Genomic DNA, 23877 nt, shown 5'->3' on the forward strand with positions numbered 1-23877 from the left:
CCTTAGATGCTATTCTCATTGGATAGTTATGTTTTATTTAAGTGTGAAGTGTGAGTTATTGAGTGATTAATTGATTAAGGACTGTTTTATAACCTCACCTGAGGGGGTGCCTGTCTGGGCTCCAGGAGTGGGGGTTTTTGCAGGGATCCTGGATCCAGGGGCCTGAGGTCTAGTGCCACCTGGTGTCTTGACCCCAGTCTTGGCTTCCGCACCCTGCCATCAAAACACATCATTGACAGATATCCAGTCGTTAAAGCTATTCAATGTAGTTCTTATTTTTTTTGTTTAAACTGCAAGCAAACCAGTCACATGTTTAAGCATCCTTAAACATGTAGATTATTTATTTAAAATAATTAAATAAATACATACATACATACATACATAAATCTGGGCTGCTCCAAGAAAGAGCCACAAAAGAAGCAGGTTTTTATTTCAGCTAGACACTGGGTCATAGTGCTTGGTTTTAAGATGTTACTATTTTTATTTATATTCCCATGTGGATCTCGGGACATCAAGGGCAGATATCGTGTAATAATGTGAATGTAGGTTAATCCAAACAGATTGAACAATGTTGTTAACATGTAACCACATTACTGTGACACCCCAGACAGATTAAACCACTTTTCACTATATGATGTGGTCTACTGTTCTGTGGAGGCTAAGCGGAGAGGTCATTGAATTCGCCTCTCGCCGCACTTAGCGGCTCTTGTTCACCAGACATCACTGTCCACTAATCACACCATAGCACTGCACAGGAAGGAGCTGAGGCCGGCTGTTTGGAGCAACTGGCTGTTTCATCCACGGCGCCCCACTGAACTAAACAAAGGAACTACAGCTGAAAAAAAACCTTGATTTTGCTTTGTGAGGGAACACCAAAAAAAATAATCAGGTCAGCCTTTTTTTCATTTCCTATATATTAGAAGAAACTGTAATCCGTCCGCAAATGTGGCTGTGTTGATGCTTCACCACCAATCTGCAAACCGTGAGAATGTGCTGGAATGGAGGAACACAGATGCGGGTTTAGATGGAATAGAGTGGATCAAGATCTGGTCTTGCCGACCAATATACAAAAAGACTGGGCACTCAGTTTTGCAACAGGTCAAATCCCTTTGTGCAAATAGTAGTGCAGACGCCCATGGACTTAGCAGAGGGGAAGAAAAAGAGGAGAAGGAGAGTATGGGGAAGATTTGCTATTGGGGTGTAAGGATAAAGCAGGGAAACCGGCACTCCTAAAGCATCGCAGTTGGATCCACTTGCGGTCGTTCCTCAGCTGCAGGTTTGAGTGAAACCCAACAACCATGGCTGCAGTTTTTGGGCAGGTTCTGAGTAAGCCTTCATAGCCAGACACGTGGGAGTGTACAAAGGACATGATGCAGCTTCAATAGGACGATTTTCACATGCAGCTAGGACTACCCAAGAGGATTAGACTGCGACACTCGGGAGGCCCCTTTGGGATTCCACGCACAGGGATACTAGCGAGTTAGTGAATGCAAAGGAAGGGCAGTGCATTGACTGGCACGCTGGCTGCTTTGCTCCCATCTTACTCACCCGTGGTTTGGGATCTCGGGCTCCAGCACTGCCAGGCCTAGCAGACACTGAGGAGGGTCTGCTAGAGGAGGAGGCAGGAATGGACGAGGCCGGGCTGGAGGTTTTTTTCAGGGGGCTTGTTGTGACTGAGGAGGGTCGTTTGGGGGTGGAAGTGGGTCTAGCTTTGGTAGAAGATGGTTTGGGTGTCTTTGCAACAAAGGAAAAAAAAATAGAAAACATAGTGCCAAAACATAAAGCAAATTAATTAATTTAAATTATTAATAATAATAATAATAATAATAATAATAATAATAATAATAATAATAATAATAATATTTAAACAAACATTGTGCATAAATACTGTGAAACATAAATGAGAATCGGAAAGGTTGGTAAAGGAAATTGCCTAAACACTAAAGAAAAATAAATAAAGACTTGACAGGGGAATTCTACAAATTCTATTTCGGGGTCAGATTAAACTATGCTTGATGACAATTTCAAATACCAACCAGGTGAAAAAACAGAAAAATGCTCTGGGAAATAAATTTTGAAAATAGCAGAACTCAAATGTCTGCGAAGCAAAAGTAATTGAAAAGTAAATGCTTGCGTTAAATGAATAAAAAAATCAAAATGAATGAAGTGACCCATCGGCAGCTCTAATACCCACACCACCTCTTGGCGGGAGCCCTGTTTTAAGGGTTTTCAGGGTTGTTAGTGAGGTGGGGTTGGGAGGGGGACAGGGAATAGTACTATAGTAACTGCTTATGCACTAAAGCTATTGATTACCCCACATAGCCAAGTGCAAGGACTTGTGCATCATGTGTCTCCACTGCAGATTTTAAGTGATCTTACCCAGAACCTGATTACATTTAATCCCCAGCTTTATTTTTTGTTAATGGTGCATTTTCACAGGGTGGATGCAAGAAGCATCCAGTAAAGATGGTGTTGGAAAATAAAAAAAGTTTAATTTCAGTGATGTCATTCAAGTTTAAGGCGCACTAGTAGAGACATTCAGTTGGTTTCGGCTCAGAGGTGTAAGGCTGTAAGGGCTTTACACCAGGGTTTCCTACCTTTGCGTTTTTATCTTGGTCTTTCTCAGCATCCACCTTGGGTTTAGCTGAGGAGGAAAGCAAAGGGTTCACAGTTAATACCTGAACAAGAAATCCTGCCTGTTAAAATCTGTGAGGAACATATTTAATTTCAAAGCTGAAAACACAGCTTCCCTAATTGAGGAGCGATTGTCAAGTCTGATTAAAATGAGCTCATCTTTCAAAACTCTGTAGACTGCTCATCCACATGGTGGAAGGTGTTTGATTTTACAGATATTTATATCCTTTTTCCTACGTATACAAATATATATTGTATACACCTGCTCCAGCAGCATTTATAAGTATGTCTTTGCATACGTGTGTGTGTGTGTCTGTTGTGTGAGTGCCTAAAATCCCCCATCATGGCTTCTCTGTACAGTTCCAGGGACAGACTGGCAGAAAGCCACCAAAAACACTTGGCCATTGTATTCAGATGCCATGACTGCAGCCGTGGCAGTTCAGACTTCTCCTCCAGACAAAACAGTGCCGTCCTGTTGTTCGTGGATGTGGGAGGATGGAGCTCAGTAGCACCTGAGCTGCAACGCAAAACTCTTTGCATTCCAACTGGGAATTCTTTCTGACATCCAGCCAAGGACTGAACCAGTCTAAACCTGCATTGTTCATAATTGTAATCTCTGGCCAGGGCATTATTCTAATAACACCATAGCATGACAAATGAGTGCTCTTTAATATGGCAGATTTTCTTTTTGTTGCTGTTGTTTTGAATCTGTTTTGTGAAATCAATTATCAGTGAGATTAAAACGCAGGATTTATGTCAAGGAAGGTCTTAAATATGCTGGAACAAACTGCTTTGGAGTCGCTGTTCAATGTGGCGGTGGTGTTGTTGTGAACACTATCGTTGCCAAAGAGTTACAGCAGCAGTTTCAGTATCAGTGTGCTTTCATTATCTGATGCATTATTTCTGCACCCAACTTGAATGATAAAGACGGGGGACGGGGATCCACCCTGGCCTTCAGTGTACCGCTTTCTCATCTAAGTAATAACGAACATGCATGAGTTTCCTGTTGGCAACTAGTAATGAAAATCCTCTTAGCAGGATAGAGAGTGAGTGTCATTTCTGGGAAAGGTCTTTGGCATTTTTGCAGAGACACACCACTGGTGCTACTCTTGCAGGCTCTCAGCAATGCTGTTGCATTGGACGCAATACCTTTACTAAAGACGGTCTGATCTGTTAATGCTTTTGCACATGAAAGGCTTAATGACATACAGATATGCAGCAGACTTTTGCCCTATTTAACCTTACAAAGGCAAACGGTGTTGTGATTGAGTCCTCTCTGTATTTGGTTGGCATAGACTGCACTCCCTGCAAACCAACTGTGTACAGTTGATAAGAATAACATTAAAATTAAATGTCATTGGATTTTTAATAGCGGAAAACAGTGTCACTGTAAAGCATACAAGAATGTTGAGTTGGGGGGATCTGTTTTGACATTCAGAAATTAAAAGACTGCTTTCAATTGCAAATATTTTAAATCTCATAAACAGACATACATTTAAATAAAATAAAACCTTATTAAGAAATATGAATTGTTCATGTATTGTTCCACAAACCAGGAAAAGTTTTCAGCAGCTATTCTCGTATCTGTTGTAATTGTTTTACTACTGCAAATTTGTGTAATTTGTTATTAAAATGAACTAAGTTTTTAAAACGCATGGGTGTTTGTCAATTAAGAAGATCTTTGTTGACAGTGGAATTGTGCGAACCATGGCAGAGAATCCAGTTTATAAAGCTCTCGAGAGGTTTACGGTTTAACACAGTATTAAGTGGAAAGTTTTGTTGCCCAGCTGAGGGCTGCATTGTGAAATGTGTCCCTTGCCCAGCTTGGTTATTAATACATCCTCTTGTGCTATTGTTTGATAAAAAGTGAAGACAATGGAATAATTAACTTTATCATTAATACAGAGGGATGGGAGTGGGGAAGGAGTGAGCAGTTGGGTGCACAGGGAACTTGTTTGTGTCTTAAGTACAGTAGGCCCAAGATGGTAACCATGGATAGCCTTCAATTAAAATCACAACCTGACAGCCACTGTTGACTGCAAAGCTTTCAGGGAAACTTGGTGCTGCTGGAGGGGGTTGGCAGCCAAACAGGGTGAGTTTTTAGCAGAAGAAGTGACCCCGTTTACAAGAACAAACGAAAAAGAAGAAAAAAACAAAACAAAGAAAAGGCGATGGTGATGTGAGGTGAAATGGTTACAAAACATGCAGTTCTGAATGACATGCAAACAGTGCTCGTGACGACACAGCCAGCAACACATTTTAGGAAACGCGTCATAACAGAAACCGTGGCTGAAACAAAAACGACAGCGACACTACAGACACGAGAAGACAGAAAGAGAGAAAGAGGAAACCATTTGCTACAAGCAGGAGGTTGTTTCTTCTAAACCAAATGACTTGCAGATGCTGTGGGGCTTTTCAGAAAAAAGGGGTGCTGCTTTAGCTTAGCTCTGTTGCGTTAAAAATAAAATAAAAAAATCTGTGAGACAAAGTGTTTTTTTTTTTAAACAGAATTAAAAACAGACCTTTTCTCTGAGCGATGGGAACGCTAGTTTTTCTTGTCGGAGAATCTTCTTTGTGTGGGAGTTTCTGAAATTTTGCGGCGGTCATGGCTGAGGATGCCGCCATCGCTTCTGCAGCAACGCTCGGAGACCAGGCGGCGAGCCCGTCCTCCCCTGAACCGTCGTCTCCCTGCACCCTAGACTCTGCTTCGGGGGGGACCTCTGGCGCTCCTCCTTGTCTGGTCACAAAGCCGCCTTTCCCGTTGATGGACCCCAGGAAATCATAGTCTGGTGTCACTTCACCGATGGGCTCTGCAACTTGTGCAGCCTTCACGGCGTCAATGAGAGCTTCATCTGTGGTCTCCATGTACACGGTGCTGGCGGTGGGTGATTCCTTGTGGGTTGGGCCTCCGTTTACAGATCCTGAAAGTTCTGGTTTTGTATCTAGATCCAACTGGGCGACAGGTTCCTTGACTATGGCTGGAAACATGCAGGAGTCACCGTTCCCAACCTCCCCCTCTGGTTTAGGATCAGGCCTTTCAAAGGCAGAGGTTACATCCTGTTGTTGGTACAGTTCAGCCTTCAGTAAGTCTGGAGAACCTGTGGAGTCTTCGGGGAAAGAGTCAGGACTCGCGTTCTCGGGCGATATCCCCCTAATGAAGTTTTCTCTCATGGGTGTGCAGGCAGCAGCAGCGAAACCGTCTGGACCAGCTTGGTTCCGTGGCTCAGTGTAGTCGAAAGACAGGCCTCGTTTCCTTTCTTCATCGGTAGGAACAGGAGCACTTGGAAAGATCTCTGACTGCCCTCCGTACTCCTCTGCTGGAGACAGGGCCATGACTGCAATAGCGCTCCCTACACTGCTGGTTGGTGAAGCAGTCGAGCCTTCAGTCACTCGGAAACCACTCGCTGCCGGGAGTCCAGCACCGAAGTCCGGCCATTCCATCGCTTGTCTCTCAGGACTGGGCTCCTCTACTTCACTGTCAGGTTTCACTTTCTTCAGATGTCGGTAACCCTCGGGAAGGCCTTCTTCTTCTGACTCCGGATGGCTGGTTTTATCAGACAGGCTCTCTTTCATCTCGGTTTCATGTTTTACATAAGCTTCAGGAGATAGACTCAACAGCTCGTCCTCAGCAAAGCCTGAACTCTTCAAGGTTTCTGTGGGAAGGTGGAATCCTGCTGCAAGCTCCTCTGGTTTTTGAAAAGTAGAATATTAATAACTGCCACAATGTGGCTGCGGGATTAGCAGGAATCACTTCCCTTTTCGACACTTTAAATGCAAATCAAAGAAGAAAGGCAGGAAAAAGGGAAAGCAAAACAACTCAAAACATCTTAACACAAAAAGGACAAGAAGCAGTAACACAACACAAAGGACAAATTAAACAAACCCAAAATAAAAAAAAGTTTGCTGGCTTTATAAATTAAGAACGGTTTATTTAGGGAAAAAAAACATAAAAAAATTAACTGAAGGCACTTTTATAGGATGTTTTGCAAACTGATACTTGCTGATCTTGTGATTGTTAAGGACAAATTTCAATTGTTATTGAAATTTGCAATCACTTTTACCACAAAAAGTTACGCATCCCTATATATGAGTTTGCGCATACAGACTGTGGTTTATAAATGCACTTTACAGTTAAAGTAAAATATACAGAATGTAAACCAAATTAAAAAGCTCAAAAAATACAGGAATATAAAAGAAGAAAACATAAAATGTTAATTTAAAAGCACAGTATTACATACAATGGACTGATCTCATCCTGGTGTAGAAGACAACGGAAAAATGAATTGTAATGACAATGAATCAATGCTGTATAAGCTGCCACACTGTGCATTTGCAAATACGCTTTTGGGCAGAGAAATCATGTATTCCTGCTTGGCATTGTGCTGGTGATTTTATTCTTCTCACAAAGGTCAAAATCTCCTACAGGATTCAGGACTTAGATCTAATTGGACTTGACCATACACACATCTGTGTTTTTCTTTATATTTTTTATTTCCCTCTGTCTTTAAGCAGTTTGGTTAGGGATGTTATTTGTTAACTGGTTTCAAACCCCTTCACCCATTATCCTTTTATAATGGATATGAGTCTAGGTGTGCGTCTGCCTCGAGACACCAATGGCTGCCAGCACTACAGCTTTGTGTCAAATGTGAAGAAAGGTAAATGTTGCTATGGGCATTATCAAGCCAGTTATGTTCTTGATAATTGGCAGGGGTTGTTGCAGCCCTATCTCATCTGCCCTGCAAATCCAATCTTCACCGTACCATTTCCCTCTTTAAGGGGAATATCTAATAACTGCGTTCAGTTTGATCTACTGTATGTGGACATTGCGAAGGCAGACGCCTCAGAGGAACTCTAGTCATACCTTGGCCAATCCCTGGGGCAGAGGGAGCTTCAGCATTCCCAGGCCCAGCAGATGGAGCTATCGGTGAAAATGTAAAAGAGATAAAGAAGAGAAGAGAGAGGGATACTCACATGTTAAATACTAAAGTCACCAAGTCACTTCAACCTCTCCCAGGACCTGAACCCATGGCAAAGGCGGTATAGGCACATACATGTAAGCATATACAGCATAGGCATGTACACACAGAAGTCTAGGACAGTGGAGTCACTCGGCTGAACTGTGCTTCACTGGCTTTGATTCAAGCACCTAGTTTATAGAGCATAAACCCTAATGCTTCCGTAGCGGGGGGAAGGGGGCAAAACCTTTGTTCCTTATTTGAAAGAACACCCACTCCAAGTGTAACTATTAGAGTCACAATTTCCAGGCTTTAGTGAAGGCGTCCATCAAGCCTCATTGGATAGTGTTCACTTGGGATGCAATCTTGATTTTAGGGTTTCAATGGTGTTTTCCACCAGGCCACAGAATTTTAATTATGCCTTATGGGGGGACACAGAGTTACACATTTAAAAAGAAGCATATTCAATTAACAAGCAATACTACATATATATCCTTGTTGTTCTTCTTCCTAGTGGCATTTTGCTATAGAATGACTTCTAATGCAAAAATCACAGCAGCCCCTGATGTGCTTGTGATTGGGCAGGAAAAAAGCATCAAGAAAGCAAAGGAAACAGGAAACGGTCAGCCTGGACCACAATGCTTTGCTTAAGTCAAATTGATGTCAGCATGTGGCCGCACATTAATGGCACTGGTCCACTAGAGCCGTGTCCTAAGATTGTCCATGCGGCGGATCAGATGCAGCGCGAACGAGATAGAGGTTAGAAGCATGCCATGCCGATGTGCATAGCTGGCGTTACAAAGCTGCTTTGGTTGGCGCTGCGTTGTGTGCGCCATTTCCTGACCTGTAGCTGCTTCTGATAATTCACCGTGATTCTCCGTTACTGTTGCATCCTCCACGACCGAAGCCATAGTATCTGTTGAATTGACAACATTAACCTTAACTGCAGTTTGAGGTGAAGCATGTGTGTCTCTCGGGTATCTGCATGGTATATTTGGGGAACTTAAAACTGAAAGTGTAGCAGGTCATGCCAGGTTCATTTTTATATACGCTGTGTACATGCTGTCGTTTTTTTTCCCCATTTAATCCTACAGCCCACAACATTGTGTCTCACGGAAAAAAATAGGTCTGCAGTTTGGAAGGTCAGAGAGAGATTAATGTTTTCTCCTGTTGTTTTTTTTTCACTTCTCTGCTACATCTGTATAAAGATGTAGGGCAAAATCTAAATTCTTAAAACTGTCAAACCTATTTTATTTCGTTTGAGTCTCCAAACTGCTTGTGGGAAATGGCTATTGTGGAAAGTAAAAGACAGGCAGGGCAGAGAAGCTACCGTTGTGAAAATCACATTTCTGTAAGATGTTGTTCCAGATTAGATTTTTCATTGTGGCAAAACAGCAGCAGTGAATTGAGGTAGTCAAAGGTGAGAAAGGAACAGAAACATTTTTTGAACAAGGAAGAAAAGGAATAAGTGCAATCTGAAACGCAGTTTAAAGGAACAATGTAGGCAATGGATTGATTTCTCAGCCATGTGCTTAGTAAGAAGCTACACAGGAGCTGGTGGTAATGTTTCTTGTATAATGTGCACAATTGCTATGTTCACATTTAAGAAAAAATCTATAGTAGAAACTTTGTCACACATAAACATAATATGGAATAAGCAGCAGGAAAAGAAAACATTGTGGTTAAATAATGCACGTATAAAACGGTTAGTTCTGAAAGCAAACAAAGGCACTTGAGGAGCTGAAAAGAAGTTGCAAATAGTATAAACTGAAAGAACTGCATAATGCATTGCTGAAGCTGCAGCACCTGCATGTCCACTGACGGTTACTGCATGCAAATCAATATTTAAAGCAAACAATTACAGCCAAAAAAAGACAGGAAGCAAAAATTTTGGTATTTTATGAAGAACAAAAGAAAAAAAAAGTTTTTTTCTTTTGCATTAATAAGATTCAAACAGAATATAGACAACCTGAAAAAAAAAAGATATATTTTTTTTTCTTCCTGCACCTGGCAGAAGGCACAACTGGCTGGGATGAAGAGCTAATAGATTAAATTAGTCGAGGGACAGGCTAATATTAATTTGTCTTTTCAATGCTTTCGTTTTCCCATACTTTTCTGAGGAGTCGACAGGCTGTGAAGTAACATCTTTAGCTGAGCTGTGTGTCTTTTGTCGGGGATCTATCACTTTCTCTGCAACTCACTGAGTGTCTTAATACTGAGACAGAGTAGCAACAAATACATTAAAGAACTACCTATGCATAGTCCATTTTCTGTTTATTATTAAATAGTATTATTAAAAATAATGAAATGTATGTTTTACTAAACTAGCAGGAAAAAAGCAAGGAAAGAAGACAACACTTGTTTTATATTGTGTGCAATGCAGGCAAATGCATTCCCTACCAAAAAACATTCAAACTCACAAATTTATAGTTCTGATTCTCTCTGGTTGTTGTTTAATTAGGCATACGAAAAAAAAAAAAAAACAGGCTTTCCTTTATAAAACATTGGTCTTTTCTGTATTGTTACCAGAAATACCCTGTGGACTGATATATTTAATTGCTGTACAGCGATTGTGTGCATCTTATCCTACTAGTCATTGCTTCACTGTGCTTCTTATAATACTTAAGTAACCAAGTAATCAGGATTACAGTTTAAATGGTTTAAATCTTTTTCTATACGGGAAAAAAAATATTTGGCTTGCGTGTCTGCAAGAAAATGGCAAGAAAAGGAAGCTGACAAAGTAAATGTGGAAGCAGCTTCATAAATTCATTCCAAAACAATAAAGAAGGCACAGAAAGGGTAAAGTGAAAGCTAGGAGAAACAGACGAAGGCAGCGTTAATGAGGGCTGTGTCACTGAGCGCAGAATGGCGTTGAAGGGGCGTACCCGGTTGCACCTCCTCTCCAGAGGGGGTGCTGTCAGCGCAGGAGGCCTCCGACACTGGCGCCTCCACTGTCTCCTCCCCTGCAGGCTCCTGGCCCTCTGCTGAAAGGCAAGCAGCTTTCAGTTAGCAAAAAAAAAGGTTGGGAGACTGGGGAAGTCCTTCTAGTGAATGCTCACTCCAGGCCCATCTGGCAGTGACAGGCCAGTCCTGTGTACAGGGCCCAGCTTGGTGTATCACCCAGGGCTGAGGTGGAGCCAAAGGATTTATGGAATGTATGGGCAAGATAATGCACCGGGCTCAAGGGTCAAAGGTCACAAACACACACCCATCAATGATGGGGCTTCCCAAACTCTGTCCATCAGAACCAGAATCCTGTTTCGTTCCAGCCGAACGCTCAATCCTTCACCTGAACCCTTAACCTGCGTAACAGTCCTTCCAACTTGTGGATTTTGTAAGCATTAAGTTTAGAATCTGTACACGTTTTTATTTTTCAATTTTTGAAATGGTCTATTTAAATGTAGTAATTAACTGTATGCTTGACTGGAACAAAAAACAAACTAGGGTCTAAGACCTGTCCTAGAGAGAGGCCAAAGGAAACCCACCATATATGTATGTATGTATGTATGTATGTATGTATGTATGTATGTATGTATGTATTTATGTATGTATGCATTATGTTCATACAAGCATAAATAACACACTACATTTGTAAACCACTATCAGGCAATCAGTACAGAGGCTGGGTGATGTGTCTAGATGTGAGCGGCGCCCTTATTACCTCATTGATTGCCTGATTGTAAATGAGCCAATTACTGCAGATTTGAGCTGTAAATCCGGGCCTGCAGACCTGTGCTGTGGATAGAGTTTCAGAGGCACTGCAAAACTGCAGGGCCTACAGCTCAGCAAGAGGACTGGCCCACAAACAGCAGCAACAACAACAAAAAAATTCCACCCCTGCAACCTTAAATATCCATTCAAAATAATTCTAGGGAGTTGAGCTGGAGATCCAGAAAACCAGATGTTTGGAGACCAAAGATCTCTGTGGGCATCCAGAAAGCCCTCTTAATAAGCAAGTTGCGTTATTTCCTCAAGGTTACATAAAGGTTTTGGGTGAAGTTCTCACTTTCTGAACTTTTGTTCTTGTACTGCATCTGTAAATTTGTTTTGGTCTTGTGCTGCTTTTAAAGTACCAATGGAAATAAGCACAGAAACTAAACGTCGCCACGTCCCAGTCACAAAACACCCCGAGTCTAGTCAAGCACAAAAGCTAACAAGAGAAACCTAGATGTCGCATTAGGGGAAGGAGGTGGGGGACTGTGGAGAGTCTAAGGGGAAAGAAGTGATGTCATCACACTCGGGGAAGCTAATGGGGAAAACATCTCACCCGCGTGGCGCGGCCTGTACTCACTGTCTCTACCCCAGTGCGCTCGCTTGTGGTGGATTTCCTCGATCAACCTGTGCACCCGCTCTGTGCCTGGGTGGAGAGCCAGAGGGATACGGAACGGGAAGAAGCAGTGCGCTAGTATGGGCTGCAGACTCGGGAAGGCTAGGCTACGGACTACGAGTACAGTACGGCATTGCTGCAGATCTGACATGCAGGGGAGATGGGTCGCAGGGGGGAGAAGACGTTTATTTATTTATTTTGCTTTTGTTGTTGTTCTTCTACGCATGCTTGGATTCACAGAACTGAGTTGGTGCATGCGCGGCTCCAGAGTCAGATTTTGATCAAATGTCTTATATTTTGCAACAGTTAGAGGGCACTACATTGCTGTTACATCTGTCACTGTGATTTTATTGGTGTTATTTCTTGAATTGTTCTTTCCTGTTGTGTTGTGTAGATGTTTCGTTTTTTGGACTCCTGCAAGAAAAATATGTGTGTGTGTGTGTGTGTGACCAGATAAGAGGCTAGCTCAAATTGTCAACGAAACAGGAAGACTTGAGCTCTTTACATTTAAAAAAAAGGAAGTTAGGAGGTCGTGTCTGAGTTACAATAAGAGTGAGCAACAATTTTGCATAATAGGAACTGAAACGTATTATGATATACTGTTTGTAACCGTTCAGTGCTTGTCTTTCCTCACTACACTATTAATTATTTTACAGTAATTTGCAGAATCCCCTTGGGTGATAGGACATTTTGTTAAATGTATGCGCTGAAACCCTGGGGGGCATCATGCTGGGGAATCTGTGTATTAAATGAATGTATATGGAAATGTATGTGTTTTCCATATAGGGTGATCAGACTACTGTTGCATTTTCCAAAAAGACAGTGGGCCAAGTAGGTTTTGTTCATGCCACTTGAGTATGTGGAAAATTTAGAGGGCAGTAATTTCCCCCAAGAATACACATCTGCTGTGTTATAATACTGTTGCTCAGCTTTAATGTTATTGAGATGTTGCATAAATAATGATGATTGTTATCTGGTCAGAATCAAAATCTAATGCACTCTTAATAACGGTTCTGACATGGTAAAAAAATATTTAGAGAACAAAGCAGGGCAATTGAATAATTACACACTACTTGTGTGTTCAGCTGAAGAGTTTTGAAGAATTGACCCACATGCCTGGATTACAGTATGAGTGCAGCTGCATTGAGTGACTGAAGATCAGTGAGGCGTGTGTATGTGTATGTGTGTGTGTGTGTGTGTGTGTGTGCATGTGTTGTGTGGTGCTGAAAGATTAAACCTACTGCTTGAGGTATTTCTGTTAGACTGAAAAGCACTAAAGAAAGTAAGAAATTACACTACATAGCCTCCTATATATTTGATACATCTCCTTTCTTTGAGAATGTGTCCTCCCATTCAAAAAAGAAAATACACGCAAGCAATCTATGTCATTATATTAGACTTTCGGCAGCTCAAGTCTGGAACACTATGATGTTAAGTGCTTCCACTGCGTGGATATTAATGCCGTGTTCAGTGGGTATGAGCTGCGACGGCACACTGTGATAAGGATCCCGTAGCCCACAGAGACGAGTAGCATTGATCCAGCACCGTACTTACTGCTTATCTTAACTGCACACTACTGTTTGGGAGCTTGCAGAGTCTCCAGAACCAGGATGGATCCATGAATACCACTCTTACTTATTATAGCCCTTATTGTTTCAAGTGGCTGTCTCTGCCCAAGGGCAAAGCTGACCTCTCTAGCATCTTAATGAGAAAGGGTTTGCCTTTCACCCGATCACTAACCTTTCACTGGGCCGTCCCCGGGTCCCATGTGCGATGCCACCGGCACCCCGTTCTCCTTCACATCTGCTCTGAAGGCCACCTGGTCACCCTGGTGCAGGGAGTCCTTTGTAGTCAGATCTGGGCCACCTTGCACCATGGTCTCCCCAGAGCTGTACTGCTCCGCCTCGGGCATTGAGGAGTTCATTGTGAAGTCCTGGTGTTGCTGAGCCATACTGACACGAGTTTAGGCTGGGGGTGGGGGGTGGAGAAGAGAGGAGAGAAAATATGGAGAAAACTTGAAACACTGTAGGTTAGCATCTTGTTCACAGCAGATTGCCTTTTATTTATTTCGTTTTCACTTATCTAGGCAATTTAGTCTTTACCCTGGGATTATAAATGCACCTCTGAAGATCAGGAAGTGGTCACCTCTTATTGCTATACTTCATTCACTGCTAGGTGGGCTTTGGTTGGAGTGTAAAGTGTTGACAATGAGGGGGGGAGGGGCAAGGAGAAGGTATAATGAACAGCACAGGTGTAGGGTCAATACATTATGTTGCAAGGTGGGCTTCATAATTCAGATTTATTTCGGCCTCCAACCCCACTTAACCGTCTAGCACAATTTCAGCACTGCTGTAGGACACTGAATTAAATTGTTCAAGCACTTTTAGACCAGAGCCACAGAGGGGCTAGAGGCCTACAGAAGAACAGTTGGGAGGTTGCTGAGAACTCTGGAGCCACATGAGAGAAAACCATTTAAAAAGCATTCTGGTAAAGGCCACCCAACCTACGCATTCAACCGAAGAATAGCAGGAGACTTTGTAACCATCTGAGCTACATGTAAAGCGCTTATAATCGCTAACGTCTGCATGGCCTTCACAGGGACACAGAGCCTGGCATTGTTCTGCCTGTTAACTGTATATCATAGGTCACTCTTCAGCAACAGGACCGCACGTTTTACGTGCCAGACACTGCTTGTACTGTCCTCAGACACTTTGCTTGCAGAATAAGCAAATAAAAATCCCTAGCGGACATCTGGATCTCAACAGATGACAGACACCCCAGTTCAGTTCACGCCTGGCGAAATCTCGACTGTGGGATCCATTTTTTGACTTTAGTTTGTTTTAACAAGAGAACAAGATTAGTGAGCTGTGAGCTGCTCCCTTCGAAAACTATCTCTTTGAAACCAATTCTCCAGATTGTTAAAAATCATAATGATCCATTCAAAAGAGAGCCACATCCCATATATATATATATATATATATATATATATATAAAACAAATATAATATTTAATATTTTTGACTTTTGTGGATATAGCATTACTCAATCAAAATTTTACCATGATAAACTATCAAAAACATTATCTTGTGAACTGACCTTGAAATAACATTTTTAGGCCATCAGTTCACAGATAACCTCTTCCTGTGTAAGTAATTGATCAATCCCAGACTAGAAATGCATCGCCAATCTCTCAACCCATCTGTCCCCACATTGCTCTGCCCATATACAATTCCCAGTATCTTTCCCCATTGGAAGTGCTCTCCTCTGCAAGCCCAGACACATCCAGTACCTGACGAGAGTTGCGTTTCTCACAATAGCGATAAATTATGCAATGCACTGGTCGCATGTCACTCGGACCTCCATTCTGACCTACAAAGAAGCAAGTGCCTGCAGAATGTAAACGGATACAGCCCTGAGCAAAGAACTCTATTTATACACCTTAAAATGTATAGCTTTGAGTTACAGCACCAGAGCAAAAAATAGCCCTGTTTGCAAGTCTCTCATCCTCAGGCAGATAAAACTACTTCCTTCAAAAGCACCCTGTTGGTTTTTGCATTTACACTACAATCTCTCAGCCTGAGGCCTATTTTTAATCGAGACGCGTCAGCTGCCACTGCGACTCTCCAAAACTGTGAAAGCATACTGGTTTGTCACCAAAAGGTCATTATTACCCAGGAATCCAATCTCAGCATTGAATTCATGCATATAGGAGCCCCTATAATATTATTAAGATACGAGAGGTTAGTTTTTGTTTCTGTACCGTTGTTAATGCAGCCAAGGGGATTTCCTTAAGTGACTGCCAAAGAGAAAAAGGAGACACAAAAAAATATGAACTATCATTTCATCACAACTGCATCCTGTTTTTTGTTGTTTTTTGCTTTAACGGCCTTTTGCGTCTGAAGTGAGGGGGGGTCAGGTCTGGGGCTCAGCTATTTGGCCGATTCAACTCAGGTTCACTTCCTGTCTTTGCCAGAGACAGTGACGCTCGCTTATCTGTCATCATCAGATTAGAAACTCTCAGTTAGTGTTCACACTTGCTGAAAATGTATTCATGCTTTGGGATTAAACAATTATATTTTAGGTGATGAATCTGCCTAGTAAACATAAACTTCCATAACTTGGGGTGCATTTCTACCAAGATATGATGAGATAAAACCTCATTCTACCTGTTTACGTATAGCTCTTGAACGGCATTTCAAATTGAAGTCATTTCTGCAGTACTGATATATATATAGGATAGGTAAACGTGGTTATTTTTGGTGGTTTGTATGTGCTTATTAGGTTTTCATAAATGGTGTACAGAACTCTCTCCCAAAACTCAGTTGTTCCTTCATCAAATTAAAGAAATGAGAATCTTGTCTTACATCTTGTAACAGGATTACTGCTGATGAATGAATCTGCTGTATTGGCTAAAAGCAGCAAATTTAGTTTATTTCAACATATTTATAATCTCTAATTTACAAACAGCATCTACTAATCCACACTGGGCAGTAAAATTGCTGTCTCCATGGACAGTGAACTGGAGTCTAAAGCAGAAAAAAAGGCTTTCTTGAAAAACAGTATATCATGTTACTGTTATCCCTATCATTTCAGTCAGCTGTGAACGGGACAATACACTCGATAAGTGATAAAGCCAGCGGATGTTGAAGCATACAAAATTAATGGATGGTGCTGCACAGAAACCTCAACGCATTTCCCAATGTGCTTACATGTGTAGGCAATAAAAAAACATAATTTAAAATTCTGCTTCAACAAAGGGCTCTTGGTGAGCACACTGGAGCACACCAGGCAGACGTGATAAACCCTAACATGCCAGGCATAAACAGGCATGACGAAGCAGGACACAAAGAAATGGGTCCTCTGATGGTACAATACTGCCGACTGCCCAAATGCCGTTGAAGAACAGTGTGAAATGCACACATCTCACTGTGTCTACTTATCTCTCTGTATGTTTGCAAACAGCCTCTCTATTTGTATCCAAAACAACAACAACATCAACAACAAACACAACAACAATTACAACAAAAATGTGCAATGTACCTTTGGCAAACTCCTCCTGGTGCTGCACCATTGACTGTATTTGGTGGCCCTTTGCAATCTACTGGAGATGGATGCAGGAAAGTTTTCCAAGGCCCCAGATCCCAGGAAGAGCTATGCTAAGAACTGAACTGGGCAGAGTAGTTTGTTTTTATCAGTTCCTTCCTGGGGTTCGCTACACTGCCCTCTTATCAACACAGAGCAGCCTTGCCCACCCTGCACAGCGATATTCCGACACAATCGTAAAAAGACATCTGACACAGGCTGTGGTATTGACGTCCCAACCAGGGGCACCGTTTGCTTACACATGGGCTTTTTCCCAACAGACGCATTCACTAAGTAGCAACTCACTGGTTAATACGTAATGGATACCGTACTTTGTACTCCCAAAACAGGAAATACAGACTCCCACCCGAGACGTTCTTCATTAAGAATTTATTGAGTCAAGTTACCCTACCTGGACTTGGGCCTGAGGGAGCACAGGCTGTTAGTGGAAACGCTACCAAATCATGACTGAGTCACAAGATTGGGAGTCCTGTCCTCCCAGAAGGAATGATTTTGAAAAACGTTGTATCAATATGTCTGCAAGAATGTATGGCAGAATGATCATGCTTTTAAGTCTTATTAAAGATATCCGTATTCCTGCTATGAAAATAGAGTTCATCTAAGTAAAGATGCCTGTCTCATAGATTCCACTGTGGGACTTGGATGCCGCAGCCAAATCATGCATTATTTAACTGAACATTTCCTCAGTTAATTAAATCACGAAGGAGTCAACTGTAACCTGAGATCTCGGTAATTATCTAACATTTTTGCCAGTTTGAGGTGATCAGCCCACAAGTGACGTATTTATGTATTCATTCAGGCGCTGGCTGGCGTTTCCTGAATACTGCATGCTGCACCAAAACGGGCCGACCAGAAAACACTGAAACTCGCATACAAAGAGGATTAAACACTTGTTTAAACCAAGCGGTCCATCTGCATCCAGCCGTTATGATAGTGTTTTAGCTTGATGCTGTAGAAATCGCTTTTGTTTGTTTGCATGTTTGTGTGTTTGTTTCTTTAGGATCACTGAAGGAGATTTATAATACATGTTGGCCTAGAACATTCCTCAAAGGAATCTATTCCTGGCGCGTGGAGTTCAGTACCATATGACCCAATTTTTCCTTCGGGCCGGCTGTTTCCCATTGGACGCAGCCAAAGCAATCAACTGAGGAGAGAAGTATGGTGCGTCAATATGTGTAACAGTGGTCTACAAAACAGCAGTTCGTGGGTTTGGCTAAGTTACACTGGGACTAGGTTGGTGGTCTGACTCCTGAAGCTAGGTTTAGGATAGGGATGTAGGGACGACTACTGTGGGGTCAGGATAAAGTTAAGGGTTTGTACCAAGCATTCATTTAGGCCTAGGCTAGGATATAGGTATAAAGGTGGTCTAGGGTTACAGTCCATTCTGAGGTTAGGATGAGAGGTGACACCTGGAGCTTGGCTCTCTTGGTTCGTATTTTGTTTCGATCTAGTCTTAGGGATGATAAAGGGAGATGCACGTACAGCACTGTTCCAGGGAGATGTCCGTTCACATCCATCAATATGTAGAACAGGTGCAAGTCTGGCCTGCTTAGACAGTACTGTGGGGAGGGGGGGTCATTCATTCAGCAAGAAGCAAAGTGAATATTTTTACGCTTACAAACTATTCAAGGTTTTATTTGTTGGTACTGACCAATTTTCTCAGAGTTGAAATGTCTTCAGAATGAATCACATGAGAAACCCAGTGCTTAACCTCCCCCACCATCAATCCATTGTAATGCCTCTGGGAAAAACCATGTCCGAACAGTCAAGCTGTCACTTCATCTAGCTCTCTGCCGTGTACAGTATAAATCCCACACAGGCGCTGTCTAGCTCTGTGGGGTTGTACAGTGGAGCCACAGTACAATAATGTGCACACGGCGGGAAGAGAATTGCCTGCATTGCCACAAATGCCCTGAAACTGGTGAGCGAAAAAGGCCCCTGAGCTCCTGCCAATTGAATAAAGTGCCTCTTGGTTCTCTCCTGTTTTTTCCATTTGTGGTTTGTGTGCCACGCTGTCAGATGTGAGCCTCAGAGCACGACACATGCGGTGGCTTCTTGCATGCTGCTGACAAGTGATCGGTTATGCTAGGGCTTCCTGCACAGTCTGAAGGCACCTCTGGTTATCAGGGCCCCGAGAATAATCTGGATGATGATATCCCCGCTAGGCCTGAGCACGTCTGACCCCACGCCTGAGCTGCACAGGACAGTACTGTAATTGTTTTTGTTTTCATATTTTAATTTGTCCTCGGAAAATAAAATATCCACAAGTATGAACATTTATATGCCTCTCTTGTGTGTATTGCCTATTTCTTTAAATTGCATGTTTAAAAACTTGAATTATATGAATTATGTGTTAGTTCTTGCTTACTGTTTTCATTGTGCATTGCGTTGCATTGCAAGACGGTAGCTCACGGCTAATTTTTATGCTGCTTTTTCCTTCCTTAAACTCGTTAACTCGACTTTAGCAGGATTAGATCCCAGTTCTCCTGGAATAAAAGCCTTTGAAGTTGGATACATTTATCAATCAATCAATTTTTCACAGGGTAGCCACAGAACGCTTTACAGATTGAATATTAAATAAATAAACCATAAATAATTAAATTAAATTAAGAGGAGAGAGAAACCAAACCTCCTATAGAATGGAAGATTGTTATAGGAGAAAATAAACCTCTGGGGGCCTACGGCTTAAGGTCTAATGGCTGCCTCCCCTCCAGGCAGTATAATTATATGATGCAGCAGCAAGAAGATCAGAAAGCTGGCTGTGCTCTCCCCTCTGGTCTCCCCTCATCCCCTTACATTTACTAAATTCACAATCATCCACATACAGCAGTTCTGACTCTGAACATCAAAAGTAAGGAAACAACAGTGCTGACAGTCCTGAATATTGTACTTCAGCTTAAAGAGAGGTCATTCTGTGAACTGTGAGAAGAGGGATTTTATTCCAGCTAACCAACCCTACAAAACACGGAAAGACAATGCAGGCCAACAGGGAGGACAAAAGCTGTTTGTAGCTGTAACAGGAGAAAGAAAAAGAGGGGCAAACCTGCCAACACCATCAATCAAATTACAAATAGGGCAACAGGTTACTAAAATGTCTGCCAGAAACTGATGCAAAGCAAAAAGCGTTTTTTTTGTTTTGTTTTGTTTTTACAGGCAGGTCGCTTTCAGACTTCCTTGGACGAATTTTCACCACAGTTTTGTTAATCGTCTTATTTTTTTTTTAGCTTTTTACTTGTTTCATGTTTCCTCTCCCTGGGTGAGGCTGAAAGACATTTGCTGTCTTTTCCACCTAAGTGTTTTAAATATTTTGTCTTTTTAATACGCGGTCTTAAATTTGAACAAAGGAGTATTATGAATGTCCCAATTAAGGTCACAAGGCATTAAACCAAAAAGAGGCTGACACACTTGCCCACAAAGTAAAAATGATTAGCTTAAAATGAACCACCGTGTTCTGATAAAATTCAGTGACACAAGGGCTAATTGATGCTAAACTGTCTGTATTTAGTCTCCTTTGAATTTAGTGAGCAGTCTATTTCTCTCTCTCTCTCTCTCTCTCTCTCTTGAATTTCAAAGCAAAGTAAATAATATCAGTATGTTATCAGAGTAAATCTCTAGGGGAAATCGAGCTCAGCAGATGAGCAAGGTAGGGCAGCTTTAAACATCAGCTGGCACTTGTCACTGCTGGAAGAGGGGGAAAAAAGGTAAACTTAGCAAATCTAGTCCTTAAATGAGGCTCATCAGAATTCGGACTTGGCCGTAGAAGTGCTGGCTTGAGGGACAATTCAGTGTGAAAATGAATCGATAAACAAAAGACAACAATGGAATTGGCACAATGGAAACAATGTCAAGGTGTCCACTCGCACGTTTGACTGTTTACATTATGTCAGTATTTCCTCTAGCAGTTATAATGATACTGTGAAATGTTACCCTCACTGGTCAAATTAATTTCCCCACAATGCATTACGGCTATATAAATAACTTCCAACGGCAGCCAGAATGTAAACCGTCAATCCGATACTGACTGGCCCACCTAGCATGACGCATTAGGGTCAGTTGACCGGACGCTGATGTGTTTGAGTCTGCTCTGTGTTGTGACTGCTGCTGTGTCACAGTTCTCCCCCCTCGGTGCCAAGGCTGCGACACTGTAAACTCTTCACATAACAGGTTTCAGAATTCATCAAGACTAGATGCAAAGTCATGCACCGGCTCAATGACCTTCCAGTCAAAAAAAATAATAATCTACAGGCTTTGATAATTACAAAGTGTTATTGTGAGTTTATTTTATTTTTTTATCTGTGATGCTTTCACTCAGTGTGTTGAGTAATTTTCTCTAAGTTGCAGGCAGCTCTTGTTCAGCTTTACCACAAGACTGTTCAGTCAATTAAACCCTAATTATTTTTTCATGGGGGGGGTTCAGGGTCCTTGGGGAAACAGGAGTGTGTTGTTGGCTCAGGCGACGTGATGGACAGAAGGCAATCGGACACCAGACTGAGAGCGTATTCCTGTTGTTCAGCATTCGGAGCCGAGAAACCAAATACTGAGGCCGACCTCATTCACAAGAAAGGAAGGAGGATCGGTCTGAAACAGGCTAGCATAAACCAAACCACAGTCGTTTGGGCCAGGGCCATTGGAGAACCCACTGTACTGCAGAGCCAAAGATTGCAGTTCGGAAAAAATACAAAAACAGTGCCGTTTTTAAATATGTTTTAGGCAAACACTCGCCACTTTTTCCCACACATCCAGTACAAACCCTGCTCCAACCATTTTCAGGAGGTGGGGGAGAGTAAAGGACAAAGCAAAAAAGTAAACTAACAACAACAAAAACAGTTGATACTATTTCTCATTCCAGTGAGACCGAAAAACGTCATTCTGACATAATGAAAGCTTACTGTGGTTTAGCAAATGAGGACTGGAAACGCTTAAGAGATTTGAAACAACTGTCAGTGTTCAGTGGCGATGAGGTAACCACCCATGAGGCACCGCAGCAGAGAGAGGGGAGGCGGGTTCTCAACACTGGCACAACTCCTGTAACCTTTTAACTGCCTGTGCCACAGCCAGCGTGCAGCCAGCAGGGTTTTTATTTTGTATTTGTTATTTATTTTAATGCAAAGGTGAACTGCAGTGGCCACTTGCACCGTACAGTGTAGCTGAAGCCTCCCAGCAGCCTTTGCTTCCCGTTACCCCTCGTTAGTGACGAGAATGATCTGGGCCTTAGAGGAAATAGACCACAACCGAATTACGCAACACTGAGAAGGAACGCAGCTCTCTGCAAGTTTTGTGGCACTCGAGAAATGACAGCCTGTCTGCTTTCCATAGTAGAGAATTTCTCACTAGATCTGTAACTCTTGTGTTTTTTTGTTTTTTTGATTGATAGTTTGTGACTTATTAGATAGTGTTGTACACTGATAAGATTCGACACAGGAAACAGGAGTAATATATCAGAGTAAATAAATAATCTGAATATTTCATGGGTGTTTGGCAAATTGATTGCATATCCCTATATCAACTGAACGTATTTATTTTGTAAGAATTAATTAGAGATTAAAAAAATCTAAATTGAAAAGTGGAACAACATTTTAAATTTGGCAATGATAAGTTTAATCAGGGATACAGATGATGGTAGAAGTGGTCTTATTATGATATTTACATTTTTTATATTTGTATAATTTGGAGTAATTGACTAAAATTCTGATATAAATTGAAGTGCTGAAATTAGGTTTCAATTTTGGCCCAGGCTAAGGTTAGGGTTAGAGTCCCCAGTCAACTTAGGCCTGTTAAAATGAGGACTGCATTTCTACTGACTTAACTGAATCAATTATAGATTTGCAGGGGCTGAGCTTCACATTTAGTGCTGGATAGGGTTGGGGTTCAGGCTGTTGCTCAGGCATAAAGTGGTGTAGGCAATCTATTGTATCTCCTCATTTCATAATCTGTGTAGTATAATCGTGTATAATGTCTCTGTCTGGCACTGCATTCCTGGATTATTATATAAAGAGAAAAACATTTTCTTCCTTGGTGTTAGGAATGAACTGAACTGTAGGGTTTCCGCACAGCAACTGATCACACTGTTCAGCCAGGTTAGGAGATGGTGAGTGCCTCGTTTTACTGTCACAGAAGAAACTCCTCTGGGATGCAGCCTCTGACCACAATGTCAGCAGTCGCCGAAATCCAGGGGGCTCTGTGATAGATGCATCTGAACACGCTGCACCACACCCCACCCTCAGTCCAGCCCTGCACAATATCCCCCGCTCCCAGGCTTCAGCAGGCTGGAGCACATTCCTTGCTGCAGTGGAAAAGTCAAAGCCATGTGCTAATCTTGCAGATTCCAGTCTAGCGGATCGAACCCCTTCTGATGTGTTTTTTTTTTCCCCTGTGGTTTAATGTCTGCCCTCCTCTATTCCCGACTTCCCTGCTGCCTCTATGTACAGCTTGAAGAAAGCGAGCGCTGTCCTACTGCTGCACTGCATGGTGGGTAATCTGCCTTTGTCACATTTGTGCAGCAGGGGGTCTAATTTCCTCCTTATCCGTATAAATGAAACTCACGTGAGTGTGAGGCTTTTGTTAAATGCTACTTGCAAAAACTCTTGATTACCGCTCCTAAACAGATTATGGTATGACAAGAATTAGTTAAGAGAAGAGAGAAGCTCGGGGGGGGGGGGGGGTTATGCATGAATAGCATTTCTGTCCCTGTCTTTCGCCTGGGAATACGAAGGTGCAATGCAGTAACCAGACTGCACGACTTGGCATTGCATCCAGGCAACCACACATCTTTTGTCTGCATTCACCCAAGGACGGCAGTGAAGTGCTTATGAGCGTCTGCTACCCCTGCCTTTTAAGGGGGGGTTGTCGTGTGTTTCAG

The 23877-nt window shown here is 42.2% G+C and overlaps 1 protein-coding gene across 8 annotated transcripts in view; it reads right to left on the minus strand.

Moving 5' to 3' along the window:
• Positions 1-23877, minus strand: part of maptb (microtubule-associated protein tau b) — a 48933-nt gene that overhangs the window by 19150 nt on the left and 5906 nt on the right. For 2 of the 8 annotated variants that reach the window (XM_066698726.1, XM_066698729.1), the window contains exons 1-9: positions 16956-17207; positions 13657-13884; positions 10475-10573; positions 8434-8505; positions 7496-7552; positions 5157-6320; positions 2598-2644; positions 1549-1734; positions 99-213 (exon numbers count right to left, since the gene is read on the minus strand). In XM_066698726.1, coding sequence (XP_066554823.1) covers positions 99-213; positions 1549-1734; positions 2598-2644; positions 5157-6320; positions 7496-7552; positions 8434-8505; positions 10475-10573; positions 13657-13867 — 1951 coding nt within the window. In that variant the 5' untranslated portion in view covers positions 13868-13884; positions 16956-17207. Of the gene's footprint in view, positions 1-98; positions 214-1548; positions 1735-2597; positions 2645-5156; positions 6321-7495; positions 7553-8433; positions 8506-10474; positions 10574-13656; positions 13885-16955; positions 17209-23877 lie in introns of those variants that run through there. The other 6 variants (XM_066698728.1, XM_066698731.1, XM_066698727.1 and 3 more) reach the window with 6 other exon arrangements.

Source organism: Amia ocellicauda, chromosome 3 (genome assembly GCF_036373705.1).
Source record: "Amia ocellicauda isolate fAmiCal2 chromosome 3, fAmiCal2.hap1, whole genome shotgun sequence".
NCBI lineage: Eukaryota > Metazoa > Chordata > Actinopteri > Amiiformes > Amiidae > Amia > Amia ocellicauda.